This window comes from Crocuta crocuta, unplaced genomic scaffold (assembly GCF_008692635.1).
Source record: "Crocuta crocuta isolate KB4526 unplaced genomic scaffold, BGI_CrCroc_1.0 scaffold147, whole genome shotgun sequence".
NCBI lineage: Eukaryota > Metazoa > Chordata > Mammalia > Carnivora > Hyaenidae > Crocuta > Crocuta crocuta.
This window is the reverse complement of record NW_027532594.1, coordinates 3,458,303-3,484,078: the sequence shown is the minus strand read 5'-3', so window position 1 is coordinate 3,484,078 and position 25,776 is coordinate 3,458,303. Positions and strand designations below refer to the sequence as shown.

The following is a 25,776-nucleotide window of genomic DNA, read 5'->3' as shown; positions in this document are numbered from 1 at the left end:
TCACCGTTTCTCCCTTGGGTGGCCTTTTTTATTATTACATAATGTTATGTTGTACATTTGTAACTCTTGCTGTAAGTGGAACTTTCTCTTTGTTTAAAGGCATAATAAAATAAAGCTGAGAATTTGATCAGACCAATAGGCAGAAGGTTCCCTTCAGTATGGTGAAAAAATAGGGCCGGATCTGATCTGACCTTTTCATGGTCCTGTTTTCATTTTATTTTTTATTTTGTCCTCAAATAATGATGGAAAGAGAAGGATTATGATATGGGTGGCAGGAAGTAGTTTTAGTTAATCCTTCTGGAGGGGTTCTAGTTAGTTTGAAGTTTCAAAGAAATATCATAAAATAAACACTGTTTTATATACTTTGTTCATCATTTCTATCTGCAGGCAGCTGACTACCTAGAGCAGACCAGACCCATCTACCAGGGCAGCTCCTTGTACCTACTGAGTACTTGAAATGTGGCTAGTGATGTGTTGTAAGTGTAAAATACACACTGATTTTGAATTTAGTATAAAAAATATAAAATATCTCAATAATTTTAAAGCATTTTTTAAAAATGTTTATTTTTGAGAAAGACAGAGTGTGAGCAGGGAAGAGGCAGACAGAGAGGGAGACACAGAATCTGAAGCAGGCTCCAAGCTCTGAGCTGTCAGCACAGAGCCCCACACAGGGTCAAACCCATGGACTGTTAGATCATGACCTGAGCCAAAGTCAGACACTTAACCAACTGAGCCACACAGGCAGCCCTAAAATATCTCAATAATTTTATATGCTGAAATATTTGGGATATATTGGGATAGATAAAATATGTCATTAAGATTAACTTCACCTATTTCTTTTCACTTTTTTAGTGTAACTACTAGCAAATTTTATTTTATTTTACCTTTTTAAAAGTTTATTTTGAGAAAGAGAGTATGTGCATATGCACACACTTGCAAGTGGGGACAGACAGAGAGAGAGGGAGGGAGAAAGAGAGAGAATCCTAAGCAGGTGCCACACCCAGCACAGAGCCTGAGGCGGGGCCAATCCCACAACCTTGAGATCATGACCTGAGCTGAAATCAAGAGCTGGACACTGAAAATGAGCCACCTAGGCTCCCCACTACTAGCTAATCTTAAATTACATATGCAGCTTACATTATATTTATAATGGACATCACTGGTCTAGAGGCAGTAGGTACATGTATACTTATAGATTCTACAATGGTTTTTGTAATTTAAAAAGATGAAAATAAATAAACTACACTTATATACTCCCTTATCTTCTTGTTTCTTCTTATAGGAATAAACTTGGACGATAATATAATCTAATCATACTCCATTATAATGGGTTACCTCCTCTGTGATTTTTTTTTTATTGAACTGTTTCAAAGAGAATGCAGTTTCTTCATTATGCCCTTGACATTTCCACATAAGTTAAAGGCAATATGCATCTTGTGTTTTGGAATACCAGCACTTATGTGAATGTAGAAGGGAGTTAGTTTGGAGGCCCAAGTTTCTAATTTTGCTTTATCCTACAAATAAACTGTAATAGAAGTCTCCTGGTTCAAAATAAAATTTGCTTCCGGATTTCTTTCATCTTTCCCTCCATTACCCCAAAACAACAATTCCTACCCCTTAGTTCTCTGCAGGTAGAGCCGAGGTCCCACATCTTTTAGTTCTGTCTTGAGGACTTCATTTATTAACTCTTCTATTCTTCAAAGCAAAAACAATTAAGTTACTCCTAAAACATTTTTTAAAATCCTGGCTTTGTTGCATTTTTTAGGAAAATCATATCACAGAAGATATTGGAATATCAGCTTGGAAAGAACAGACTTTTCTCTCCCATGGTGCCTTATTAGCAAAGAGCTGCCAGGCTGCAATGGAATTAGCAAAGCATGATGCTGACGTTCAGGATATGGCATTTCAGTATGGGAAGCACATGGCCATGAGTCATAAGGTATTTGCACATTTTTTCTTTTTCCAGTGCTTAAATAGCTAAAATGATACATAAGAAACCTCCTGCCATTTAATAAGCTGCTTTTATATCTCAAAAAAAATGCTTATTGTGTGCTTAAAATATATCAGTCATAGACGGTAATTGTTATGTAATATAAACACTGTGATTGGTGAGTACTGTGCAGTTTTGATAGAAAGCTACAGTTACTTAAACCATATTTGTGATGTTTGTCTTTTCTTACCACCTGAAAGGGTTCTTGAGAGAACTCTTACAAATTCTGAAATAACATGTAATGTTGCCCTTTACAGAATGGGAGAATATTTGTGTTTTTGTTACCTTAAAGTTCCCTTATATAAAACAAATTGTGGAAATTTAATGAAATTTAAGAAATATACTGATTAAAAAAGTATATACTTATGCACACACACACACATATATACACACATGTAGATACATATATATATATGTGTGTGTGTATATAACACATATAGATACATATATATACTGAGTAAAATTGAAAGCCTTAATTCTAATACTTGGTCCTTTTGAGTAGGCATACTGAGATATAAAAAGTCTTGAGGTTAGCTGTTATATTGTTTTCTCTGTATATATGTAACTGAAAGATTCCATTTAATATATATTTCTTACATGTTACTTAAATAGCCCATAAGAGAGGAGAANACTAACTCCAGATAAGTTTTTTTATATATTTTATTAAATCTTAGATTTGTCTGTTAAGCAATTTTGTTCATTAAAACTTTATTTAAATTCTTATTTTTAATTTAAAAAATAAAAGCAAAGTCTGCTGCCAAATAGAAAAGGAATATGTCAGGGGAAAATCATTTTAAAGAATTTTAAAGATTACTGTACATCATATGAACTATTCTTTTGCTTATTAAAGTTCGCCTAAAAGCTGTCATTCCTTCAGCTTCATTTTTCACTGCATTACCTGGTGCTTTCTGAAGTGACTGAAACATAGTAGTATATATGCATTTTACTGATTTAACTCTTTTGACTAATCCTCCTAGATAAATTCTGACCTTCAGCCTTTTATTAAGGAAAAGACCAGTGACTCCAGGACTTTTAATCTAAACTCAGCTCCCGTAGTCTTACATCAGGAGTTTCTTGGAAGAGATTTGTGGATTAAGCAGATCAGAGAGGTAAAATGAAATTATTCCTATTTGGGGGGATCAGTAGAGTAGTATTTAGGTGATTTTAGAACATAATTCATATTTCATGATGATCCAAGACTATAGATCAGCCATATAAGAGCATTTTCATAGAACAGGTAAAATTCTTACTTTATAAGCCACATTTTTAAAAGGCAAATGCTAGCTAAAACTTAGAGTTTAAACTACTGTTTTCTTATTATCTGAGTTCTTAGAATACTGCAACCCGAAACCAGTGCCTGTGGTGGATGCTAATTAACTTGGGTGATTTTTTTTCTCTAAAGGCTTTCAAAAATTGGGCTATGGTAATAGCACCACCCTTTAACTGACGGCAATTTCCCATCTGCAAACTCTAGCACAAGCTGCAGAATTCCAGAAGCTCCGTCTGTCAGCTCATTGGGTTATTTTAAAACAAACTTGGATCCAGAATACTCAAATTCTGAGGTATTATCAAAGAGGGAAAAAAAGCATGGTGAAGTGGGAAAGGTACAGGGGCTTAAATTGGGTAAATTTCTTACTTTTTTCCAGATAAGAAGGTGTAAAAGATGAGGGGGAACTTTTTTTATTTTCTTTAATCCAGAAACTCTGGAATGATAATTCTTGCCCTTTTACCCAAAACTTCATAGAATTTATTTAACTTTGTGGTTCTTATCAATTGGGTTAATGTGAGACTGGACATGGGAAAGTGGGCACAACTGAGGGCAGGGATACCTGCTGTACTAAAGCACAGAGAGCCTAAGTGATATCTGCATTGGAGCAGTAAGATTTTCCCTCTCTTAACCCTCTTTTCTCATTGGCTTTCAAAATTCCGTCAGCCAGCTTCAGATCCCTCATAATCACCTGATAGAAGATGAGAGGATTCCTTTCTGGGCAAACCATCTAAATTTAAAAAAAAAAAAATCTAAATAAAAAAAGAAAAAGAAACCAGAATTATAAAATATAAAAATATGAAAGCAGAATTTTTATAAATCAGAAGAACAGAAGATACAAATGAAAAAACCTCCAGAAAGTTGAAGAGAAAGTCACATTCACCTGATAGAAGATGAGAGGATTCCTTTCTGGGCAAACCGTTTAAATTAAAAAAAAAATCTAAATTAAAAAAAAGAAACCAGAATTATAAAATATAAAAAATATGAAAGCAGAATTTTTATAAATCATAAGAACAGAAGATACAAAATACAAATGAGAAAATTTCCCAGAAAGTTGAAGAGAAAGTCAATAGAAGATAAAAAAGACAAAAAAATTTTGAGAACCAGTTCAACAGATCTTATATGCAATTAGGAGTCCCAAAAGAAAACTGAAAATGGAGTTAAGAAAATTAACAACAACAACAACAAAACTTGTAAAGAAAGGTGCCTGGGTGGCTTAATTAGTTAGGTGTTCAACTCTTGGTTTTGGCTCAGGTCATGGTCTAACAGTTTGTGGGTTTGGGATTCTTTCTCTCTCCCTCTCTCTCTCTGCCCCTCCCTGCCCCCCTGTCTCTCAAAATAGATAAATAAACTTAAAAAATTGTAAAGAAAAGAAAAATCCTAAAAATTGAAGGACCTAAATTTTCAAATTGAAATGGGGCCCAAAATAATCACATCATTATCACATCTTGAAACAATGGGGATGAAAAGAGATCTGAAGAGTTCCAAGAAGAGAAAGAAAAACCTACATACACCGAGGATCAAGACTCAGAACGGCCTCTCAACAGTGACATTGAAAGCTTCAAGACAGTGAACTAACATCTTCAATATTCAAAGAGAAAATTGTTGCCAACTTAGACTTTTATGACTGTCACATTATCAAGTGTGATGTTAAATAAAGACCATTTAAAACAGATATACAAGGTCTCAAAAAACTTACCTCCCAAGCATCTTTTCTCAAGGGATATATTTCGGGTGATGTGTTTTATCAAGACAAAGAAGTAACCAAGAATTAGGGGATCAGACATAGGCATGAGATAGTGGGAATTCCCGGGACAACATGAAAGGAAGCATAATAAACAATAAGAGCACTTACGATGTGACAAGCACTCTCCTACTGAGGAAACTGAGGCACAGAGAAATTAACTTGTGCTGTCACACAGCTAGCAAACAGTGGAGCCAGGATTTAAACTCAGGCAGCCTGACTCCAAGGCCCAACATCCTTAAGTTATAAGTAACATGCTACACTCTCTCATCCAAGCAAGTCCTAGGCTAATGAATGGCTATGTATCCAGTCCAGATTGAGACAAAAGGACAGAGATCACCAGGAGAAATTTCTTTAAGGAAAACAATGGAACTGATGTACTTGACCGTATTGAGAATTTAAAGACAAATCAATGATAGATACATAGAAAACTAAGTGTTGCAGTTACTGTTGCTGCATAACAAACTACCCCAAAACTTAGCTGCTTAAAATAACCATGTAATTACATTCATGAATTTTGTGAGTCAGGAATTTGGACAGAGCACAAAGATGACTGCTCCATAACATCTGGAGCTTCAGCTGAAATGACTCGGAGGCTGGAGGTAACTCAGCAGTGCTGGGCACTGGAATCATCTAGAGACTCAACTCATGCTGGCGCCTGGACCGGAATGTCAGGACCACATTACTGACCAACCAGAGTGCTTACACATGGTTCTTCCATTTCGCTTGGCTTCCTTGCAACATGACAGCCTCAGAATAGTCAGACTTCTTACTTGCCAGCTCAGAACTCCAAACACAAGCGTTCCAGCAAACAAGGCAGCGACTGCATCTTCTTTTATGACCAGCCTCAGAAGTCACACACACAGTCATTTATATAATCTCTTATCAAAACAGTCCCAGGCCCACCCACAATCAAAGAGAATGGTTTGTAGACTCACCTAAGCAATGGGAAGAGTGTCAAAGAATTTGGGGCCAAGTTTTAAAATAGCTACACTAAACATATGGATTAAGATAAGCAGTTATTAGTTGTGAAAATATTAAAAATGTATAAGAATGGAATTATAATCATAATACTCTACATGGCTTAAAGAATAATACAGCATAAAAATATAAATATAGACTATTGATTTAAACCAAAGAGTGCAATTAGTGGGTGGAGGGTAGGGGAAAAGATACATGTGTTTGTTTTTATTTAAAAGCATAGTTTAAAATTTTAGGGGTGCCTAGGTAGCTTAGTTGGTAGAGCATGTGACTCTTGATCTCAGAGTCATGAGTTCAAACCCCGTATTTGGTGTAGAGATTACTTAAATAAGCAAACATTTTTAAAAATTAAAAAATAAAATTGGGGGGAGCACCTGGGTAGCTCAGTCAGTTGAGTGTCTGACTCTTGGTTTTGACTCAGTTCATGATCCCAGGGTCTTGGGATTGAGCCCCGTGCTTAGCATGGAGCCTACTTGAGATTCTCTCTCTCCCTCTGCCCTTTTCCCCTGCTTGTGCTCACTCTCTCTCTCTCTCTAAAATAAAAGTTAAGGGGTGCCTGGGTCTGTCAGTCAGTTCAGCATCCAACTCTTAACCTCAGCTCAGGCCATAATATCACAGTTTGTGAATGTGATCCCCAAATAGCAGCTTCTGCACTAATGACATAAAGCCTGCTTGGGATTCTGTCTCTTCTCTCTGCCTCTCCCCTGCTTGTGTGCATGCACATGTTCTCTCTCATGCTCTCAAAGAAACTAAAAACCTTTTTTTTTTTTAATGTTTATTTATTTTAGAGAGAGAGAGACAGAGTGTGAGTGGGAGAGGGGCAGAGAGAGGGATAGGGAGAAACAGAATCTGAAACAGGCTCCAGCCTTTGAGCTGTCAGCACAGAGCTGATGCAGGACTCGAACTCAGGAACGGTGAGATCATGACCTAGGCCAAAATTGGACACCCAACCAACTGAGCCACCCAGGCACCCCCCCCAAATTTTTTTAATAAAATAAAATTTTATATAGTTTATTATAGTAATCCCACTTCTATTAATCTGTCCTCACAAAATATCAGATATGAATAAAGACTTACATATTAGAGTATGCACTAAAAAATCTAATTCTAAAAGGAAAAAGTGAAAAATTGATTCATTAAAAACGTAAAAAGAATTAAATGAAATATAGTACAATGAGTATCCTACAACTATTCAATATTGTATTACTGGGGTGTATTTGTGTGTTTTTTGACAGCTGAACCAAAAATATATATACAGATGGTGTTAGTAGCTCTAATTGGGTTACATTAGAATACATTGCAGATTTACATTTTGGTTGAAAAGATCCAGCTAAATATGTTGAATGGAAGCTACCAACTCTCCCTGGGCTATTTACATATATATATATGTATAGCGGAGATCTGAATTTTAAAGAAGCTTCACAGAAGAGAGACATATTTAACTTTTAGTTTCTTTGCAAGCATACAAAGTCATAAATGTAGACAACATGAGAATCCAGGATTTCCTAAACAGCTGGTGAAATACTCCCAAATCATTATTTCCAACTTGATTTTAAATTTTCAAAGGGATATCCTTTCCAAATAGCCAATGCCTTACCCAGTAACTCAAATAAATAAAATATATCGTGTCTAGAGGTCAGTAAACCCGCCTGGATGATGGCTGTGAGCAGGGGACATCCTGTCCGTCAGGCTAGGTTCCCTGTGATGATATCTAGATCCTTACCCTTCCCGAAAGACTGGCAGTCTGTTGCCCCTCTCAAGAACTTGCTAAGCTTCTATGGTTTGCTCCAAATGACTTCAGGCCCTTCTTTTTTTGTTTGTTTTTGTTTTTGTTTTTTATTTCTGAGAGAGAGAGACAGCGTGAGCAGGAGAGGGTCAAAGAGGGAGACACAGAATCTGAAGCAGGCTCCAGGTTCTGAGCTAGCCGTCAGCACAGAGCCCGATGCAGGGCTCAAACCCACGAACTGTGAGATCATGACCTGAGCCGAAGTCAGATACTTAACTGACTGAGCCACCCAGGCACCACCCCCCCCTTTTTTTTTTAGTTCAGGCCCTTCTTCTATCTACATGTTTGAGTCCTGAGCAGGATCACTGGTGAAGAGATTGATTAATCTGAAACAAATAAGCAATAGGAAGTTAGTTTTTGTCATACAAGGGGGAAACATTCTTCAGATTAAAGACCCCTTACTTGAGTTTATTTTAATCTTCTAAATCATAATATTCATGTTTATATAAAACTCTATAAGATAGTAATCTTATTCTGTGAATGCCTTCTACTCAGAGTTAGGGGACAAAATTAGCATAATACTCAAGAGGGACATTCTATCCGAAATCTCAAGGAAATTGCTTATTAATCCTGAAATTAGTTCTAGTACTCTTTTCATAGTCTTTCATGATTATTTACCTCCACTGCATTTTTGTAATCCTTTCCTCCCCAGGTTTTTTTTTTTTTTTTAATTAACATTTGTTCATTTTTGAAAGAGAGTGTGTGAATGGAGGAGGGGCAGAGAGAAAGGGAGACAGAATCCGAAGCAAGCTCCAGGCTCTGAGCTGTCAGCACAGATCCCGACATGGGGCTTGAACTCACTGACCACGAGATCGTGACCTGAGCTGAAGTCGGATGCTTAACCAACCAAGCCACCCAGGCGCCCCTCCTCCCCAGGCTTTGAATTTATTTCAAGATCCCTAAGGATAACAGTGAATTCACCTGCCAAAGTGACTTACTTGGAATAGTCATCCAGTTAGTATTTGTCAAAAAGTATTTGTGGTATGGTCTTCATAGAATTAGGCTATTTGATGGCAGCCCTGTATTGATTGTTAAATAGAAAAAAGTCAAGTTGGTATAGCAGAAATGGCCCATAGGGGAAGGTTTTGGAAGACTGGATTCTAGTTTGGACTCTGTTAGCGTCTCTATAAACTTAATCACATTCTTTCATGTCCTTGTTATTATTTAATGTCAAATGATGCTGTTGAACAGGATCATTTCTGAGATCCCTTTTGGCTCTCAACTAAACCTGAGGTCTCTTAGGCAAGAGATGCATTATAAGAAAAATACTAATCACTGTTAGAAGCTTATATTAGTTTTGACACTGAGAAATAGAGAAGTCTTGCTCCCAATGATGGAAGTCACCTATGATTTCTTAATATCACATGTAAAATTACTTCCCTGCTGTACTTAGACAGGTTTGTGTCCCATCTACCCTTTTGATTTCCTGCTTGGGGAGAGTGAGAATGACTAGACAGGGAAGCGAAGAGGAGATCACATACCCTTAGTGCCGTTCAGTATCATTGTAAAGAAGAAGAAGCTTCTGGAATTTTTCGTATCAGGCCCTGCTACCTTCTTTTCAACACCCAAAGTCTTAAGATTAGATAGCTGTCTTCTATCACACCCATGGGCAGGCAGGTGCACACACACACACACACACACACACACACACACACAATCACTTTTATAAGAGGCAGTTAAGAGCATCAGGCCAGAACTGAAACAGCTGAAAAATATTTGTTGAGCAATGTTCTATACTAAATTCTACCTTAATTTTAAATTTAAATTTGTAGCTCCTGAAAACTAATGATCAGGTAAAAATACTGAGTGAATGGGTGATTCACCCTAGGGAGGTGAAGTCATTACTCAGTTATCATTTTGATTCCTAATAAAAGAAAGTAGAATCCTGCGGAGAACCACAGAGCTCTGACTCTCTCAGGGAGTCCAGAGGCCATTGCAGGTCAGCAAGCTTTATTTTTAATGATCTTTCTAGTTTTCTGCTGCCATTATAAGTCACTGAAGAGATAGGAATTATGATTATATTTTCTTGGCTGTTTCTGAAAGTACTGAAATGTCACTTAGGCTTGTGACATTCTGACACTGTCATAACCAGCCATAAACTACTTACGTGAACTACATTTTACCAATACTAAGCTACAACTCACTTATCCCTAGGTATTATGCTACTATTACTACTTATTCAAAACATGAAGCAAAGATTGCTAGTTTAGGCTGGTGTACATGAACACAACACATGTATATTCTTAAACAAAAGAGAAAATGCACATTCAGAGACTCTTCCCTAATGCTACCGGATATTCTCTAATTGCTTAAGTTACTTTGAGTTGTTTCAAAAGGAATAATATTGTCATCCTCTACCTCAGAGGGTATACAATGTGGGCATTTGAAAGGACTGTATTTGAGACCACAAAGACTCTGAAATGGCTCTAGAAATCTCCTAATTACAATGTGTCTTAAGTTTTTCTGTTATACTTAAAGAAAAACAAAAGTCGACTACAGAAGATACAGCAGTACATTGTCTAACGGTTTTCTATGGCCTCATAAAGAGGGGATAAGAAAAACACACAAACAATGTGTGTAATGATGGGAATAGTGTAACGATGTCATTTAGAGAGCCCAGAGGAAAGTCAAGAAAGGATTTGTGAAATAGGTGATCTCTGTGAGGGTCCTTGAAGAAGAAGATCTTGATAGCAGAGGTGGGAATGAGAGGCTTCCTAGGCAACAGAGGCCATGAAAAAGAGATGCAGATAGGCAACTGCATTATATTCAAAGAAATAAAAGTATTATAGTTTGGCTTAAATGTGAAAAATATAGGGCAGTATAGAGACAGGCAAAGAATTGCTCTGAAATAGTGCACGATGCCTATATTTAAAGGCTTTGGTTCAAACAAAAACATGTACGTGAATATTCATATTAGCAACATTTACAATAACCAAGAAGTGGAAACAGCCCAGTGTCCATCAAATGATGAATAGATAAACAAAATGTGGTATACCCATACAATGGCGTATTATCCAGCAGTAAAAAGGCATGAAGCACGACATGCTACAACCTGAAACTAGATAGTGGTGATGGCTATACAACGTTCTGAATGTACTGAAGTGCCCCTGAATTATATATACTCTTTAAAATAGTTATAATGATGAATTTTATGTTATATGAATTTTACTTCAGTTGAAAAAAAGAGGACTGTGGATGTTTGCTTGCAGAAAATGAACTTGATTCAGGTCATGGAGCAGACATTGACAGTTTTTAATGCCAATGTCTGAAATGTGTTTTAGGGAGGTATGTCTGGCTGCGTCATATAGGATGAAAGGAACAAGGATGGGGCACCTGGGTGGCTCAGCTGGTTAAGCCTCCGACTTCGGCTCAGGTCATGATCTCACGGTTCGTAGTTTCGAGCCCCGCGTCATGCTCTGTGCTGACAACTAGCTCAGAGCCTGGAGCCTGCTTCAGATTCTGTGTCTCCTTCTCTTTCTGACCCTCCCCTGCTCATGCTCTCTCTCTCTCTCTCTCTCTCTCACAGAAATAAATAAAAAACATTTAAAATTTAAAAATTAAAAAGGGATGAAAGAAACAAGGAGATACTAGAGAGAAGATGAGTTAGAAAGTTTTAGGGAACCTCTTGATCAGTGCAGGGGAAAAATCTCGATCAGAGCGTTGGCAACAAGAATGGGAAGATAAGGAGGTTAGGTGTAAAACTTCAGAGAGGAGCTCCTGGCTGACTCAGTCAGTAGAGGATATGATTCTTGATTTTAGGGTTGTGAGTTCAAGCCCCATGTTGGGTGTAGAGATTACTTAAAGTAAAATCTTTTTTAAAAACTCATTTCAGGGGCGCCTGGGTGACTCAGTTGGTTAAGTGTCCAACTTTGGCTTAGGTCATGATCTCGCAGTTTGTGACTTCGATCCCTGAGTCAGGCTCTGTGCTGACAGCCCAGAGCCTGGAGCTTGCTTCAGATTCTGTGTCTTCCTCTTTCTCTGCCCCTCCCCCACTCATTCTCTCTCTCTCTCTCTCTCTCTTTCTCTCCCTCCCTCCCTCTCTCTTTCTCTCTTTCTCTCTCTCTCTCTCTCTCTCTCTCTGTCTCTCAAAAATAAACATTAAGTGCACCTGGGTGGCTCAGTTGTTTGAGCATCCAACTTCAGCTCAGGTCATGATCTCACAGTTCGTGGGTTTGAGCCCCGTCTCGGGCTCTGTGCTGACAGCTGGCTCAGAGCCTGGAGCCTGCTTTGGATTCTGTGTCTCCCTCTCTCTCTGACCCTCCCCTGCTCATGCTGTCTGTCTGTTTCTCTCAAAAAAATAAAACATTTTTTAAAAATTAAAAAGTAAATAAACATTAAAATTTTTTTTAAAAAAACCTCATTATAGAGAGAAAATGTATAGAACCTGAAGATTAGTATGATACGGAGAGAAGCTGGCAGGTGTGTACTGGAGAGGGGCAGTCAGAGGCCAAAACCATAAGTTTGAACTTGGGTTAGAGGAAGAATTGTGCCATTAATAGAAATAAGAAAATTAAGTGGAAAAAGAAGTATACATTTGGTTGTTGACATCATGAGCTTGAAGTGCACCATCCAGATTGGGGACCATCACCTTGGAACCTGGCCACTGGATGAAACAACTCAGTTCCATTATCAGCCCGATTTATTTGCTCGTGGCCTTTTTGCAATCTTGTGTGTGTGTGTGTGCGATGTTTAATTTCATGCCTCTTCCAGATTCCAAGAAAGCATAGCAAGTAAAAAGGATTGACAAGACTTCTGAATAAAGAGAAATTTGTTATATAAATAATACACGCCCCTCCTCTTTTTTTTAATTGGACACCATAGCCATCCACACACCTGTCTATTGCTTCCTCTTTTCCCAGTTAACCAAAGGAAGGGAACACAAGAAATCTAATCCACAGACATTCACATTTCCCTCCAAAGTTTAGCTTTCCTGGGTGAAAGAGATGGTAACATCAGGTACCTGAGAAATCCAGTTCTGAATGGTGTTGATGCCTTTGTGCTATCTTATTAATAGGCAAGAATGATCAAGATAACAAAGAGGCCTCCCCTGTTTATTTCTTTGTAACTGGAAAGTTGGGTTGATACAAGCTCTGCTTCTCCTACCAAACCAAAACTCAACTGCTTCAACTGTGAGGCTAGCAGATCTAATAGATTTCTGATCTGTAAGCTTTCTAAATCCTCATACAGTCTACCCAGACCATTACAGGATGACGATGGGGATCCTACCATTCCTCCCTTCCTCTGTCCACCAATAAACCTTTTCACATATATACAAAACTCCACCCCTACGTACCAATACAGATGCACAGGGAATTTTCAATAAGACCTGTGTTCTCTAAAGGAGCCAAATGATATTCCTGCCAGTTCCAAGGCAAAAGATCCTTAAAGTGTCTTTTTTTTTTGTATCCACCAATGTAATCTTTTATTCAGACAAGGGTTATTAATGGACAATGGCTTAAAACAATTCAATGAATAGTTAGAAGGGAACTGAATATTCACATGGACTCCAAGCACCCCACAGATTACTTATTAAATACAAAGGGAAGCAGTGAACAAACTTAGTTTCACCAATAATGAGACAAATTGATATTGTATGACTTCTGATATAATAGAGAAGTATACACCATCATTTATCTAGTTGTCTTGCCAAAAATATTTTTTTTTATTTTAATCTAATCGTGAGGAACACTCAGACAAATCCAGGACAAGGGACATTCTCCAGGACAGCTGACCTGAACTCTTAAAAAATGTCACTATTATCTGGGATGCCTGGGTGGCTCAGTTGGTTAAGCATCCGACTCCGGCTCAGGTCATGATCTCACGGTTCGTGGGCTCAAGCCCTGTGTTGGGCTCTGTGCTGACAGACATTTCAGAGCCTGGAGCCTATTTCCGATTCTGTGTCTCCCTCTCTGACCCTCCACTGCTCACACACTCTCTCTCTCTCTCTCTCTCTCTCTCTCTCTCTCTCTCTCTCAGAAATAAATAAAACATTAAAAAAAATTTTTTTTAAGTTTTAAAAAATGTCAATATTATGAAAGACAGAAAAGCTGTGGAATGGAAGAGATTTAAAAGCCATGACATCCATGGGGCACCTAGGTGGCTCAGTCAGATAAGCAGCAGACTTTGGCTCAGGTCATGATCTCACAGTTCATGGGTTCGAGCCCCACATCAAGCTCTGTGCTGACTGCTCAAAGCCTAGAGTCTGTTTTGGATTCTGTGTTTCCCTCTCTCTCTGCTCCTGCCCTGCTCCTGCTCTGTCTTTCTCTCTCACCCTCAAGAATAAATAAACATTAAAAAAAAAAAAAAAAAGAAGCCATGACATCTAAAGAAAATGTATGATTTTTAATTTTATCTTAGAACACATTGCTCTAGGGGCACCTGGGTGGCTCAGTCGGTTAAGCATCTGACTTTAGCTCAGGTAATGATCTCAGTTCCTGGGTTCGAGCCTCGCGTCAGGCTCTGTGCTGACAGCTAGCTCAGAGCCTGGAGCCTGCTTCGGATTCTGTGTCTCCCTCTCTCTCTGACCCTCCCCGGCTCATGCTGTCTCTCTCTCTCTCAGAAATAAAATAAAACATTTTAAAAAATTAAAAAGAAAAGAACAAACTGCTGTAAACAACACTATTGGTTAAACTGGAAACCTTTGAATATGGGCTTCTTAACCACTTTAGGAAGCATTAAACATGTTGGATGTGGTAATAGTTTGTTGGTTTTGCAGGAGAACATTGTTGTTGCGGAAGTATTCAGGGATGACCATAACTTCCTCTCAAATAATCAGCAAATGATTGTCCAAAAAGAAAGCAAAGATGGCAAAATATTAGCAATTGGTTAATGTAGTGGGGGCAGATGGGTGTTCTTGATGTTCTTTCCATTAAAAAGTTTGAGGACAGGGGCGCCTGGGTGGCTCAGTCAGTGGGGCGTCTGACTTCGGCTCAGGCCGTGATCTCACGGTTCGTGGTCTCGGGCCCCACATCGGGCTCTGTACTGATCGCCAGCTCGGAGCCTGGAGCCTGTTTCAGATTCTGTGTCTCCCTGTCTCTCTGACCCTCCCCTGCTCGCGCTGTCTCTCTCTCTCTCAGAAATAAATAAAACATTAAAAAAATTTAAAAAAAAAAAAGTTTGAGGACAAAAAAAATGTTTGAGGAGGAAGGTAGTTTTCCTGGAAGCTTTAAAAAGAGAATCTCAGGGCGCCTGGGTGGCTCAGTTAATTGAGCGTCCAACTTCAGCTCAGGTCACAATCTCACACTCTGTGACTGCAAAGCCCCACATCAGGCCCTGTGCTGACAGCTCAGAGCCTGAAGCCTGCTTCAGATTCTGTGTCTCCCTCTCTCTCTCCCCCTCCTCGTTCACACTCTCTTTCTCTCAAAAATAAATAAACATTAAAAAAAGAGAGAGAGAGAATCTCTTTAAAAACACCTGTTGTTCATTCCCAAATATAGCTGCTAGCATTCAGGAAGAGTAACAAAGGTAGAGATGATCAGTCTCTAGCAATTTCTGGACTCCCTACTGTGGAATATTAGTTTTCTACTTTTAGAAAAATGTTTCTCCATATCCAGCTTTCAAGTCCAGATAACAGTAGTTGAAAATTGGAAACAGTTCATTTATATCACCCAATCCTTCTTTGTTACCTGACTTATAAGAAAGCATTTGTTTCTTAAAGTAAAAGACCACATTGTACATCCATTACTTACCAACAGGGAATCTATCTGCCTTTGGTCTGCAGAGACTGGTACATAAACCTTTGGAATTAATCCCTCTGTGCATCCTCTCGCTCAGAATACTAGCTTTTTTTTTTTTTTTGCTTTTGTACAGATTATTGTTTTACAGTGCTCACTATAGCTATCTGAGGAGGCCTCTGGTGTCATGAGCACTGGCACACTATCTTGTCTGTTTTCCCATTTTTTTAAAGATAAAACAAGGTTCAAACCATACATTCTCTGTGAACTGCTAAAGACTGGGAAAAATTACTTTCTTTTCTCATGACCTGGATTGACAAGAAGCACACCTACAGGAGGCAAAAAAGATGAGTGAATCCCTTTTAAAGATCCTAGTAATGAAGCCCTCAGAGAATTGCCGTGTATGGCAGAATTTACAGTGGCTTCTGGAGATGAACAGTGTGGCAGGAAGAGGTTCAGGACTGCTGGCTGTTGAAATACAGTCTGGAATTTATTTTATATCAGCCTATTTTGGGCCCCAGTGAGAAAGTTATTTTAATAATATCTTGCTCTGCTAGAAATATACATGATAAGTGGCAGATGTCAGAAAAAGAGGGGAAAGTTATAGCACTCCATTCTCCTTGAGACTTAAGGAGTTTTTATAGTTGTTCTTTTTTAGCCTTTGAAGTAAATACGAATGCATACAGGAGCATAAATTGAAAGGGACTTAGACATGGTCCAGACCAGTGATCTTCAAATGAATCAGAAACTCAGGGCCAGAGTACTGAGTACTGAGGATGTGCATTTTTAACAAACTACTCAAGTGATTCTGACAGCTAGTCCAGCATTTGTGAGAGCCCAGCATTTGGGAATGTGTGGTCTAGTCCAGTACTTATTTTATAGATAAGAAAATGAGGACCCAAAATTTTAAAATTTCAAAATTATTAGACATATTCATGTATCGTGTTAGAAATCCTATTTTCTGGCATCTAGTACACGCGTCTTCCCTGGAAGTCACAGTACTTTTTGGAGTGGTCACTGTTAAGATATTAGGCCACTTGCGGGGTGCCTGGGTGGCTCCGTCGGTTAAGCATCCAACTTCAGCTCAGGTTATGATCTCACAGTCCCATGAGTTCGAGCCCCGTGTCATGCTCTGTGGTGACAGCTCAGAGCCTGGAGTCTGCTTCAGATTCTGTGTCTCCCTCTCTCTCTCTGCCCCGCCCCTCCCCCCCCCACACACACACTCCCTCCGTCTCTCTCAAAAATAAAATAAAAACATTAAAAAATTAAAATAAAATAAAATATATTAGGCCACTTGCTTTCCTCCAAAGACAAGGCCTACTTAACACCATAACCTTTGAGGTATGCACCTTGAATTGTCCTGAGGTTTCTGTTCCAGGCTCTTTTCACTTCAACACATTGCTTTCAAGGTTGAGGGACTTATTTATTTTTTTGAACTGTTTATTTATTTTTGAGAGAGAGATGGAGTGCAAATGATGGAGGGACGGAGAGAGAGAAGGAGACACAGAATCTGAAGCAGGCTCCAGGCTCTGAGTTGTCAGCGCAGAGCCCGACACGGAGCTTGAACTTCAGAACAGTGAGATCATGACACTTAACTGACCAAGGCACCCAGGCGTCCCTCGGGTTGAGGCACTTAATTACACTAAACCACTATATCTGTTGGCAGGCTACTAGATCATTCTTCTCTGTTTTATCCTTTTGTTGTTTGATTTTCATGAATTCTTTGGATTTATTTTCTAGATTCCCCTCCTTGGTCTACTTATAAATAGAAGTTGGGCACTCAAGTGAAAACATGGTATTGTTCAATATGGGTAAAAATTAGTTGTCAAACATCAGCTAATGGTTCCCTATTAATTACATACTGGTGCTCTGAATAGAAACACCCAACTTTCCTAGATCTAGAAGTGAGTATAAATGAACTTTGCTTCTTAGGTTTCCTAAATAGACAGTACATAACCAACACATATTGAAAAAAAAAAAAAAAGCATTTATCCATGTATGCATGTATGCATCCATTCACCAGATACTATTGGCCATATGCTCTGTACTGGTCCCAATCTAGACATGGAATGCAGTTGTGGGCAGGAGAGAACTTTGCTCTCCTCTCATACAACCTCGGTTCTAGAGGGAGACTGTATGTGAAGCCTAACCAAAACAAGACTGCAACCCCTGGAGTAGAGGCTCCACAGGGCAGAGATTTTTATCTGTTCTTTTCATGGCTCCACCTCCAGTGCCCAAGCACTGCCTGACACATAGTAGGTGCACAATAGATAATTATTTAGTGAAAGAGACATCATCAGGTGAAAGAGAAACTATGTCCTCTCCCAAAGTTAACTATTTTGCAAAAAGAACTAGAAAAGGAAAAGTGTAATGAGAATATTACTTATATAGGGGATTGAATCTCATTTCCATCAGTTTCTAGTGTGCTATGTTTTCATAAGCTCTAAAAGGCTTTTGTGGAAACACAAATGTGTATCAGAATGTGTACTCTAAGGTGCGTATATGACCTATGTAGATACTAACACACAGCAACAGCTGGAAATACGTATATATTATATTTCCTATAAAGACTTAAATATTTATAATATTGTCTTATAAAATAATTGGTGCTTTTCTGTACAAGCTTACTAAGCAGTCCAGGATGAAGTGGTTTCACAGAACTGGAATGTGTGTTGTGATAAAATAAAAAGAACATTCAGGTGAGCTGCATAGCAACAGGTAATCCCTGTTCAGGTTGTAAATGGCTCCAGTAATTGTGCTGTCATTTTGTGTAGCCTTCTGATTTCCCAGCTTTCCAAACCTTTAGGAGCTGATCCTGAACAGATATGGATTACATCCATGGTATTTCTGTGCCACCATCCCCAGCAGAGCATCTCTGTCCTGAGTGGAAGAGTGGTAACCAAGCCAGGAAATACACCATGAAATGACAGAGTTTGAAGGGAACTTGTGACTGATAAAGCACAAGTACTTCAAAATAATAGAATTCTCTAAGATAATCCGTTTAGAATCAAAGTCTGGGAAAAATGGTTGTACAAAAATTTCTGATAGGACCACCCTAATGGTCTCTGTAACCAACATTATAGTCACTCTTTCTGCCTAAGGAAACGGCTGTTGATTTTTCTTTTTTCTTTTTTTTTTTTTTAATGAGACAAACTGGAAAATGGCTCACTACTTCCAAAAGGCAAAGTCCACCCTAAGTCATCCTAAGTTGTATCGTTTCTCTGCACTTTACCTTGCAATCTTGGCTTCCTAACTTTCAACAAATATCACTTTCAACACTTTTAACAAACTCTTTGTGAAACACTGAAAGATAAGAATGTTGAAAGATGCAGAATGATGACCTGGTTAGAAGAGGAACACAACTGAAAGTAGTGAGGAAATAGTAAATTTGTTGCAGGAATGAGTCGTTTGACAGGAGGAACAGTTCTGTGGAGCTCCCTGTTTGTACATCATTTGAAAAGTGCTGTGTTTGAGCAATCCGTGCTAATCAACAAGAGACAAGGAAAAGGGTGAACAGTTGAAAAGGTGGAAAGCGTGTGGCCATAGCTGGGATTGGCCTCAGTGTCAAAGATCTCTTAACCTAAAGTGAATTCAAGAGACAGCTGGAAGTTTGAGAACTTAAAGACTAAGCAAAATTGTGAAACGCTGCTGCCGAAATTTTGGTCACAAGCCATGGATTATTCCCTGGATCAAGGCCCATTGATATTTGCACACTAACAAAGTTTAGTGGCTGGGTCATGAGTGCCCTGGACAGACGTGCTCAAGGGTTCTTTGTAAAGCGCAGATGTTAGTGTAGAGAAAGAGGGATTTTCAATGTAGACAAGACTATTTGGGGAGAAGATGTCCATGGACACACAAATAAGTAAATATAAAATACCTAAACAGAGAGAAGAAGAAACCTAGTTTCTAAATTTCTGCAAGAACTGACTCATACTCCTTATGGTATAATGCATCTCAGGACTACATTCAGACCCTTCCTAGTTCACTGACAATCTAGATCCCTAAAAAAATTTCAAGAGCAGATTGAAATTCCCAAATTCTTTTTTATAGTACATCGATTGCGGGGGCCTTTTGTTTCATAGAAAACATTCAAGTCACCATTTTCACCTAGAGTGGTTTGTAATGGGGCCAAAAGCTATACATGACTAGTGTCTTCTTCTAAGCTGCTTATTATGAAAATAAGAAAAACAAAATGCAAGCATCTTTGCATAAATTTTTTAAAAGATTGTAAAGAAGCAAGAAGAGTCAGGGCGAGTGTTAAAAATCTTCTTTAATCTCATTAAAGTAATCTGCCCACCTTCATTACCTGTATAGTGTCATTTTGGCCTCAAGACCTAACCTGTTTGCAAATTGAAGGGTTCTTATTCTGTGCAGAGGTGGCAGGAGAAGTTTTAATGAAGTCTACAAAAAATGAGTTGACAAATCAACAAAGATTAATACATTGGTTGTCTCTGTCATGTTAGGATTTTATACATGACATATTTGAGTACGGTATGTGTTCACTTTAAATTTTCAACAACTAAAAATATTTTTTAAATATGACCACATATACGATGTCTTTCTCAACTCCACTTTCTCTATCCTCATCCCGGGGTGGGAGCTAGAGGTAGGGGTCTTTCAACATAATAACAACATGATAAAAATTATACCAAAGGAAGTGGGGGAAGAAACTGACCCCACTGATTACATACTGATTATACAGGAGGAAACATGTCGTTACATGGAACCATCTGATAGTTACCACCTTAACCAAGTGATCAAATTTATAGCATTACTAAGAGTGGGACAGCCTGACATTTTGTGCCTCCTGAATTGATGCAGTATTAAGTACCTAATTTTCTGTATAAAGTGCTCTTGCCAAAACTGTTTAAGCAAGCTTTTTCAGACCCAACTTTCAGTTTGCAAACAGAACAGGGACAAATTAAATGACACATCGAAGAAATAATATGACAAATCCAAAAAGACATTTTATAAGACAGCTGCCCTGGACTCTTCAAAAAGTCAATGATTTGCGGGCCGCCTGGGTGGCTCAGTCGGTTGAGCGTCTGACTTCGGCTCAGGTCATGATCTAGCTGTGCTGACAGCTAGCTCAGAGCCCGGAGTCTGTTTCAGATTCTGTGCCTCCCTCTCTCTCTGATCCTCCCCTGCTCATGCTGTCTCTATCTCTCTCTCAAAAATAAATAAAAATATTTTTTTTTAAAAAGTCAATGATTTGCATGAAAAAAGATTAAGGATTTTCTTTTCATTTCTTAAAATATGGGGAGAGTGTAGTCTAGATTTAAAAGGCTAACCAGAGGGGCGCCTGGGTGGCTCAGTTGGTTAAGTGTCCGACTTTGGCTCAGGTCATGATCTCGCGGTTCTTGGGTTCAAGCCCCACATCGGGTTCTGTGCTGGCAGCTCAGAGCCTGTAGCCTGTTCCAGATTCTGTGTGTCTCTCTCTACCCCTCCCCCACTCATGTTCTGTCTTTCTCTGTCTCAAAAATAAATAAGAACTATAAAAATTTTTTTTTTAAAAATTAAAAAATAAAAGGCTAACCAGAGATGAAGAAACCATATGTAATGTGTGAATCTTGTTTAATTTTGGTTGGGGGGAGAGGAAGTTTTTATAAAGGATACTCTTAGGACAATAGTAGAAATTTGAATACGGATTGTAAGATAATACAGAATTAATTGTTTTAAAATGTGATAACAAGGGCATGTGGGTGGCTCAGTCAGTTAAGTGTCCAACTTTGGCTCAGCTCATGATCTCACAGTTTTTGAGTTCAAGCCCCACATCAGACTCTCTGCTGTCAGCCTATTTCAGATCCTCTCTCTCTCTCTCTCTCTCTGCCCCTCCCCATCCCTCAGAAATAAATAAACATTTTTTTAAAAATAAAATGTTGTAGCAGTCCTGTGGTTATGTATAAAACACCCTGTGCTTGTAAGACGTGTTGTGTGCTGAAACATGGCAGGGTGAAGAATCACATGTCTGCTACTGTCCTGTCTAGATAGAATGTATATATGTGCTCACTGTGCTGTTCTTCACACTCTTCAATATGCTTAAAAGTGTTATATGTATACAGCTGTGTAGAGATACAACTATGTAGATATATAGAAAGATATATGGTGGGGGGACCAAGGGAGAGAGAATTGACTTTTATTCTTGGAGAAGTAAAAGTTTTAGAAGCACTACATAATTTTTAAAGAACTAACAAATTACTTTCCCCTCTTTCTACTTTAGGCTCAGGAGAAGGGAAGATTAGACTATGCTAAGGTAAGTAGATTTTATACATACTACACAGTTTTCTACATTTCAATCTGGTGTTTGGTGTTTATTTACAATTGAAAGGTCAAATGAGAATCGTCCCATTCAGAGCTGAGGGACATTCCCTGTTAAGTAACAGGCATTAGCAGGTAAGTGTATTCATTGAGTGCCTACTTCACTCCAGACATGGTGTTAGGTGTTGAGACTATAACCGTGCGCCAGGTAAAGTGTTTCCTTTTGGGACATTTACAACGCAGTGTGGGAGACAACAACTAAATGGATGCATAATATAATGTCATGTGCTGGTAAGTACTATGAAGACAAATATACTGGATAATTAACCATTGCTAGAAAAGTGGCTTTAGCCTGGGGATGGAAAATAGCTTTTATCTCCCTCAGATAATACCCGAGACGCACTGTACACAGCAGACTCAGACTCCTAAAAGAGGTAGTTGTCCTGTCACCTGTGGAGCTTTTGAAAACACACATGCCTAGGTTACCACAGCATCACACCCTCTTTCATCAAGATCAAAATCCCCTGGTGCAGAGAGCAGGACAGGGGCAGAAAGGAAGTATTTGGGGGAAAAAAAAAAAAAAAAGGCTCCACAGATCATTCTGACACATGGCCTTGTTTAAAAGGCACCATGGGAGTTCAGATTTCAGTGCACCAGTGCAGCCTCAGCACACACTTGGGTCACACTCTGTTTTCCCCTCAGGGACAAACGGAACATTTTAGCAGGTGTGTGGGACACATACAGCTGCTTGTCTAAAGAAACATGCTAACCCTCTGGTTTATGCCACCACCAGGAATATCCAGGGCATGAGCGCACCTGCACTCCAAAGACAGGGAGGAAGACATATGAGCTGTAAGGGCTCTGCTCACAGGGGACAACTGAAACCTGCAGTGACCACTCAGGGCCCGTCCAGAACCTTGTTCTCTGCTGGCAGCCCTGAGGTGCCCACCCACGGCTCCATGCCTGTCCTCTCCTTGCCTTGACTGAGCTGCAGCCCCTCCTTTTCTCAGTCTCACAGACTTTTGCTTTCATTCACGTTTTATTACATGGTACACCTCTCAGTCACTGTACTTACTCGGTAATATTATAATGACCTATTTATGAGGCAGACCATAGACTGTGAGCTCCTCAAGGGGAGGGACAGTGTCTTATTTGTCTTTGTATACTTGGTGCTTAACACAGTGCTTGGCACATGGCAAATAGTGCCTGAAGGAGGAAGGGAGGGAGTAAATGAGTGGGTGAGTGAGTGAGGCCATGAGTAAAAAACAGAAGACACATGAAGTTCGTTGCAGGAGAAAATCTGGTATAGGGTTTCTTTATCAATCAGAGAGAAAAGATGCTTTTGACACATGTTACAGGTATCAATAGGGTTAAAAAGATTGTTTAGGAAGGTTGTAATAAACTAGCTTGGAGATAAAGGCTGGGGTTTCACTGTGTTAGAGGAAAGGAAAGCTAACTTATGAACAAAAAACTAAGGGAAAAGTCAACATGATTTAGCAATAGAATGACTGTTGACCCTTGATGCTTACTTACGACTCAGAGAACTCCTTCAGGGTTTCTTATTGCAGAGGCACATGACAATTGAAGAGCTTAGAAGAAAGGAAAAAATCATGGTGCACAGATAGAGGAACACCCCTGGACCCAGCAGTGGCTCTGCCACCAACTCACTGCAAAATCTAAGAACCCTTAACCTCTCTGGTTTTCCTTCACTTTCCTTTGTATAAAGCAAGCAGTTTTAGAATAGTGCTGGAATTTGTTTAGGCCAATTCCAAATTTGAGAGAAGATACTCTTCTTATGTGGGTGGGGGGCATTCTTATCTTGTATACCTGAGGTCCACATTCATTCCTTCATCCACTTTATCCACTCAACCACCAGTTACTGGATATTTAATAGGTGCAAGGCGCTGTGCTAGTGCTGGCGGGCACTGTGAACGAGGCTGATGTAGACTTCGCCATCACACGCTTCCTTGACCCAGACCTCCCTATCCAAAGTAGCCCCTTCCCCTTTGCTTTATTTTTCCTTCTTAACACTTATCATAATCTAAAATTATCATTTTCCTTTAGTAGCTTGTTTCTGTTTTTTTTTTCTTACACTGGAATGTAAGAGCTCTGAAGGCATCTCATTCATGGTCTCATCATTTGTACCCAGCACAAGCTTATGTATAGGAGGGCTTGTTAAATGTATGCGCATGATGAGTTGCATTAGTGTTATTCTAGAAGTGCAGGAGCTTCTGGGAGGTCTGGAACTGAGGGTTGTAGACTTCACTGAGCCATTTTAAGAATATATTGACTATAGGGGCGCCTGGGTGGTACAGTCAGTTAAGCATCTGGCTCTTGATTTTGGCTCAGGTCATAATCTCACAGTTCGTGAGATCAAAGCACACGTCAGTCAGGCTCTGCACTGACAGTGGGGAACCTGCTTGAGATTCTCTCCCTTCCTTTCTCTCTACCCCTCCCCCCCAAATAAATTTTTAAAAACATTTTTAAAAAAGGAAAAGAATATGTTGACTATATAACACAGTCCATCTCAATGTTCAATAGCCCTACAGCTGCCTTCACAAGTGCATAGTGACCGTATTTCTTGTGCCAGTAAATAGAACTCCACCCCTCTGGACTATGATACGGTTCTGACATTTAAGGGCCATAACTTGATCTAAGCAATTCATCTAGGCTTATCATCCTTCCACAGACCTAAACACAAGTGACATGGGGAAAAAAAGGTTATGTCCATCTCTAGCAGGTATGGGGCAGATGTCTGCAGGGTGTAGCTTGGGATATTGTCTCTTAGGTGATGTACCATGGGCTCTTAGTAATACATATCATGACCCAAGGTCTAGGCATCTCTGTTTTGCATGGGCATGGTGCTCATGCTGACAAATGCAGGTGCCATGCTTAGTTAGCAACTTAGGGCTGCCCTTGGGTTTATCTGTAACTCTACATTTGAAAAATGCAACAGCCATTTCTGGTGACCATCGTGAAATGTGTTTGTTGCTGGAAATTTTGTTATTTCCAAGTGGTGAGTATTTACCCAAAAACCAAATTTTATCTGAAAAATCAGATGTTGAGGACCATAAGAAATTATTTTGGCTATGTGCTTTGTGGCCTTATTATAAGCCATCTGTCAAATTTTGTCAGTCTCAGAATGATGAGGAAGCAGAGGAAGAGGTGATCATTTCAAAGTCAGTTTCAGCTGGATCTTGAGACTGTCACATTCAGCAAAACAGTGGTCTGTACTCAAACCCTCTGATGAGAAATTGAATTACTTTTTAATTGATTTGCTGTTGCGATAGAGTCTGGATATGAATGCTTCACACTACTACAGTGCCTTTCATCTTAAGATATCAAAGCACTTGACAACCATTAATTCATTATGTCTCTCCTGCCTCTGTACTGTGGTTAAGACAATCATGGGATCACCCTTCCTGCCGCTGGGACTCATCCACCTGGGGTCTGGGCAAGGCTGGGAGCTGTGTAACCATAAGGTGATTCTGCCCAGTAGCTTCTAAAATAGAAAAACAAGAAGTGACTTACTTACCTAGTTAAAACTTGAGGAGAAGTTTGATTAGACAGAATATAATTACCAGAAGTGAATTGTGACCCAAAAAGCCGGTGTGCTAACAGTGAAGCCCCTATACGCAGTGCTGTGGGGATCTTAATTACAGTGGTTGGTCTGCAGCCCTGGGTGTATATCTCTCAGACTATTCCATGTTCCCCAGGCTTCTGGCCCCTCAGTTAGGCACGGCTGATTTGATGAAGTGCTAGAGGGAAGAGTGCCACCTATTGAATTGTAGGAATTCATGGGTACATGTTGGACTGGTGGAGAAGCTTCTCGGACCACATTCATGCTTGGTTTGCTATGGTAACATATATATGTCTGAAAGAAAACGAATATGTTGACTACTCTTGCTTAGAAAAACATCTACAAACGTCTGTGTATTTTCCCCAGCTGGAGCCGAGCGTATGCCTGCAGCTTAGCCTACTGCTACTCGAAATAAGCCTGCTGCTAAAAAGACTGAGGCAGATGGTATTTTTACCACTTCAGGCAAAACATGGCACCTATGGTTCGGCTTTCTACAA

At 39.3% G+C, this 25,776-nt stretch overlaps 1 protein-coding gene and 1 long non-coding RNA gene across 4 annotated transcripts in view; one reads left to right on the top strand and one right to left on the bottom strand.

Annotated features, from left to right (window-relative positions):
• The window catches only part of LOC144244647 (uncharacterized), a 63,029-nt gene that overhangs the window by 12,789 nt on the left and 24,464 nt on the right, over positions 1–25,776 (bottom strand). The gene's annotated exons all lie outside the window — the stretch shown is intronic.
• The window catches only part of PDSS2 (decaprenyl diphosphate synthase subunit 2), a 260,551-nt gene that overhangs the window by 213,930 nt on the left and 20,845 nt on the right, over positions 1–25,776 (top strand). For all 3 annotated transcript variants that reach the window (XM_077780013.1, XM_077780014.1, XM_077780012.1), the window contains 3 exons: positions 1,766–1,939; positions 2,968–3,099; positions 21,662–21,694. In XM_077780013.1, coding sequence (XP_077636139.1) covers positions 1,766–1,939; positions 2,968–3,099; positions 21,662–21,694 — 339 coding nt within the window. The remainder of the gene's footprint in view (positions 1–1,765; positions 1,940–2,967; positions 3,100–21,661; positions 21,695–25,776) is intronic.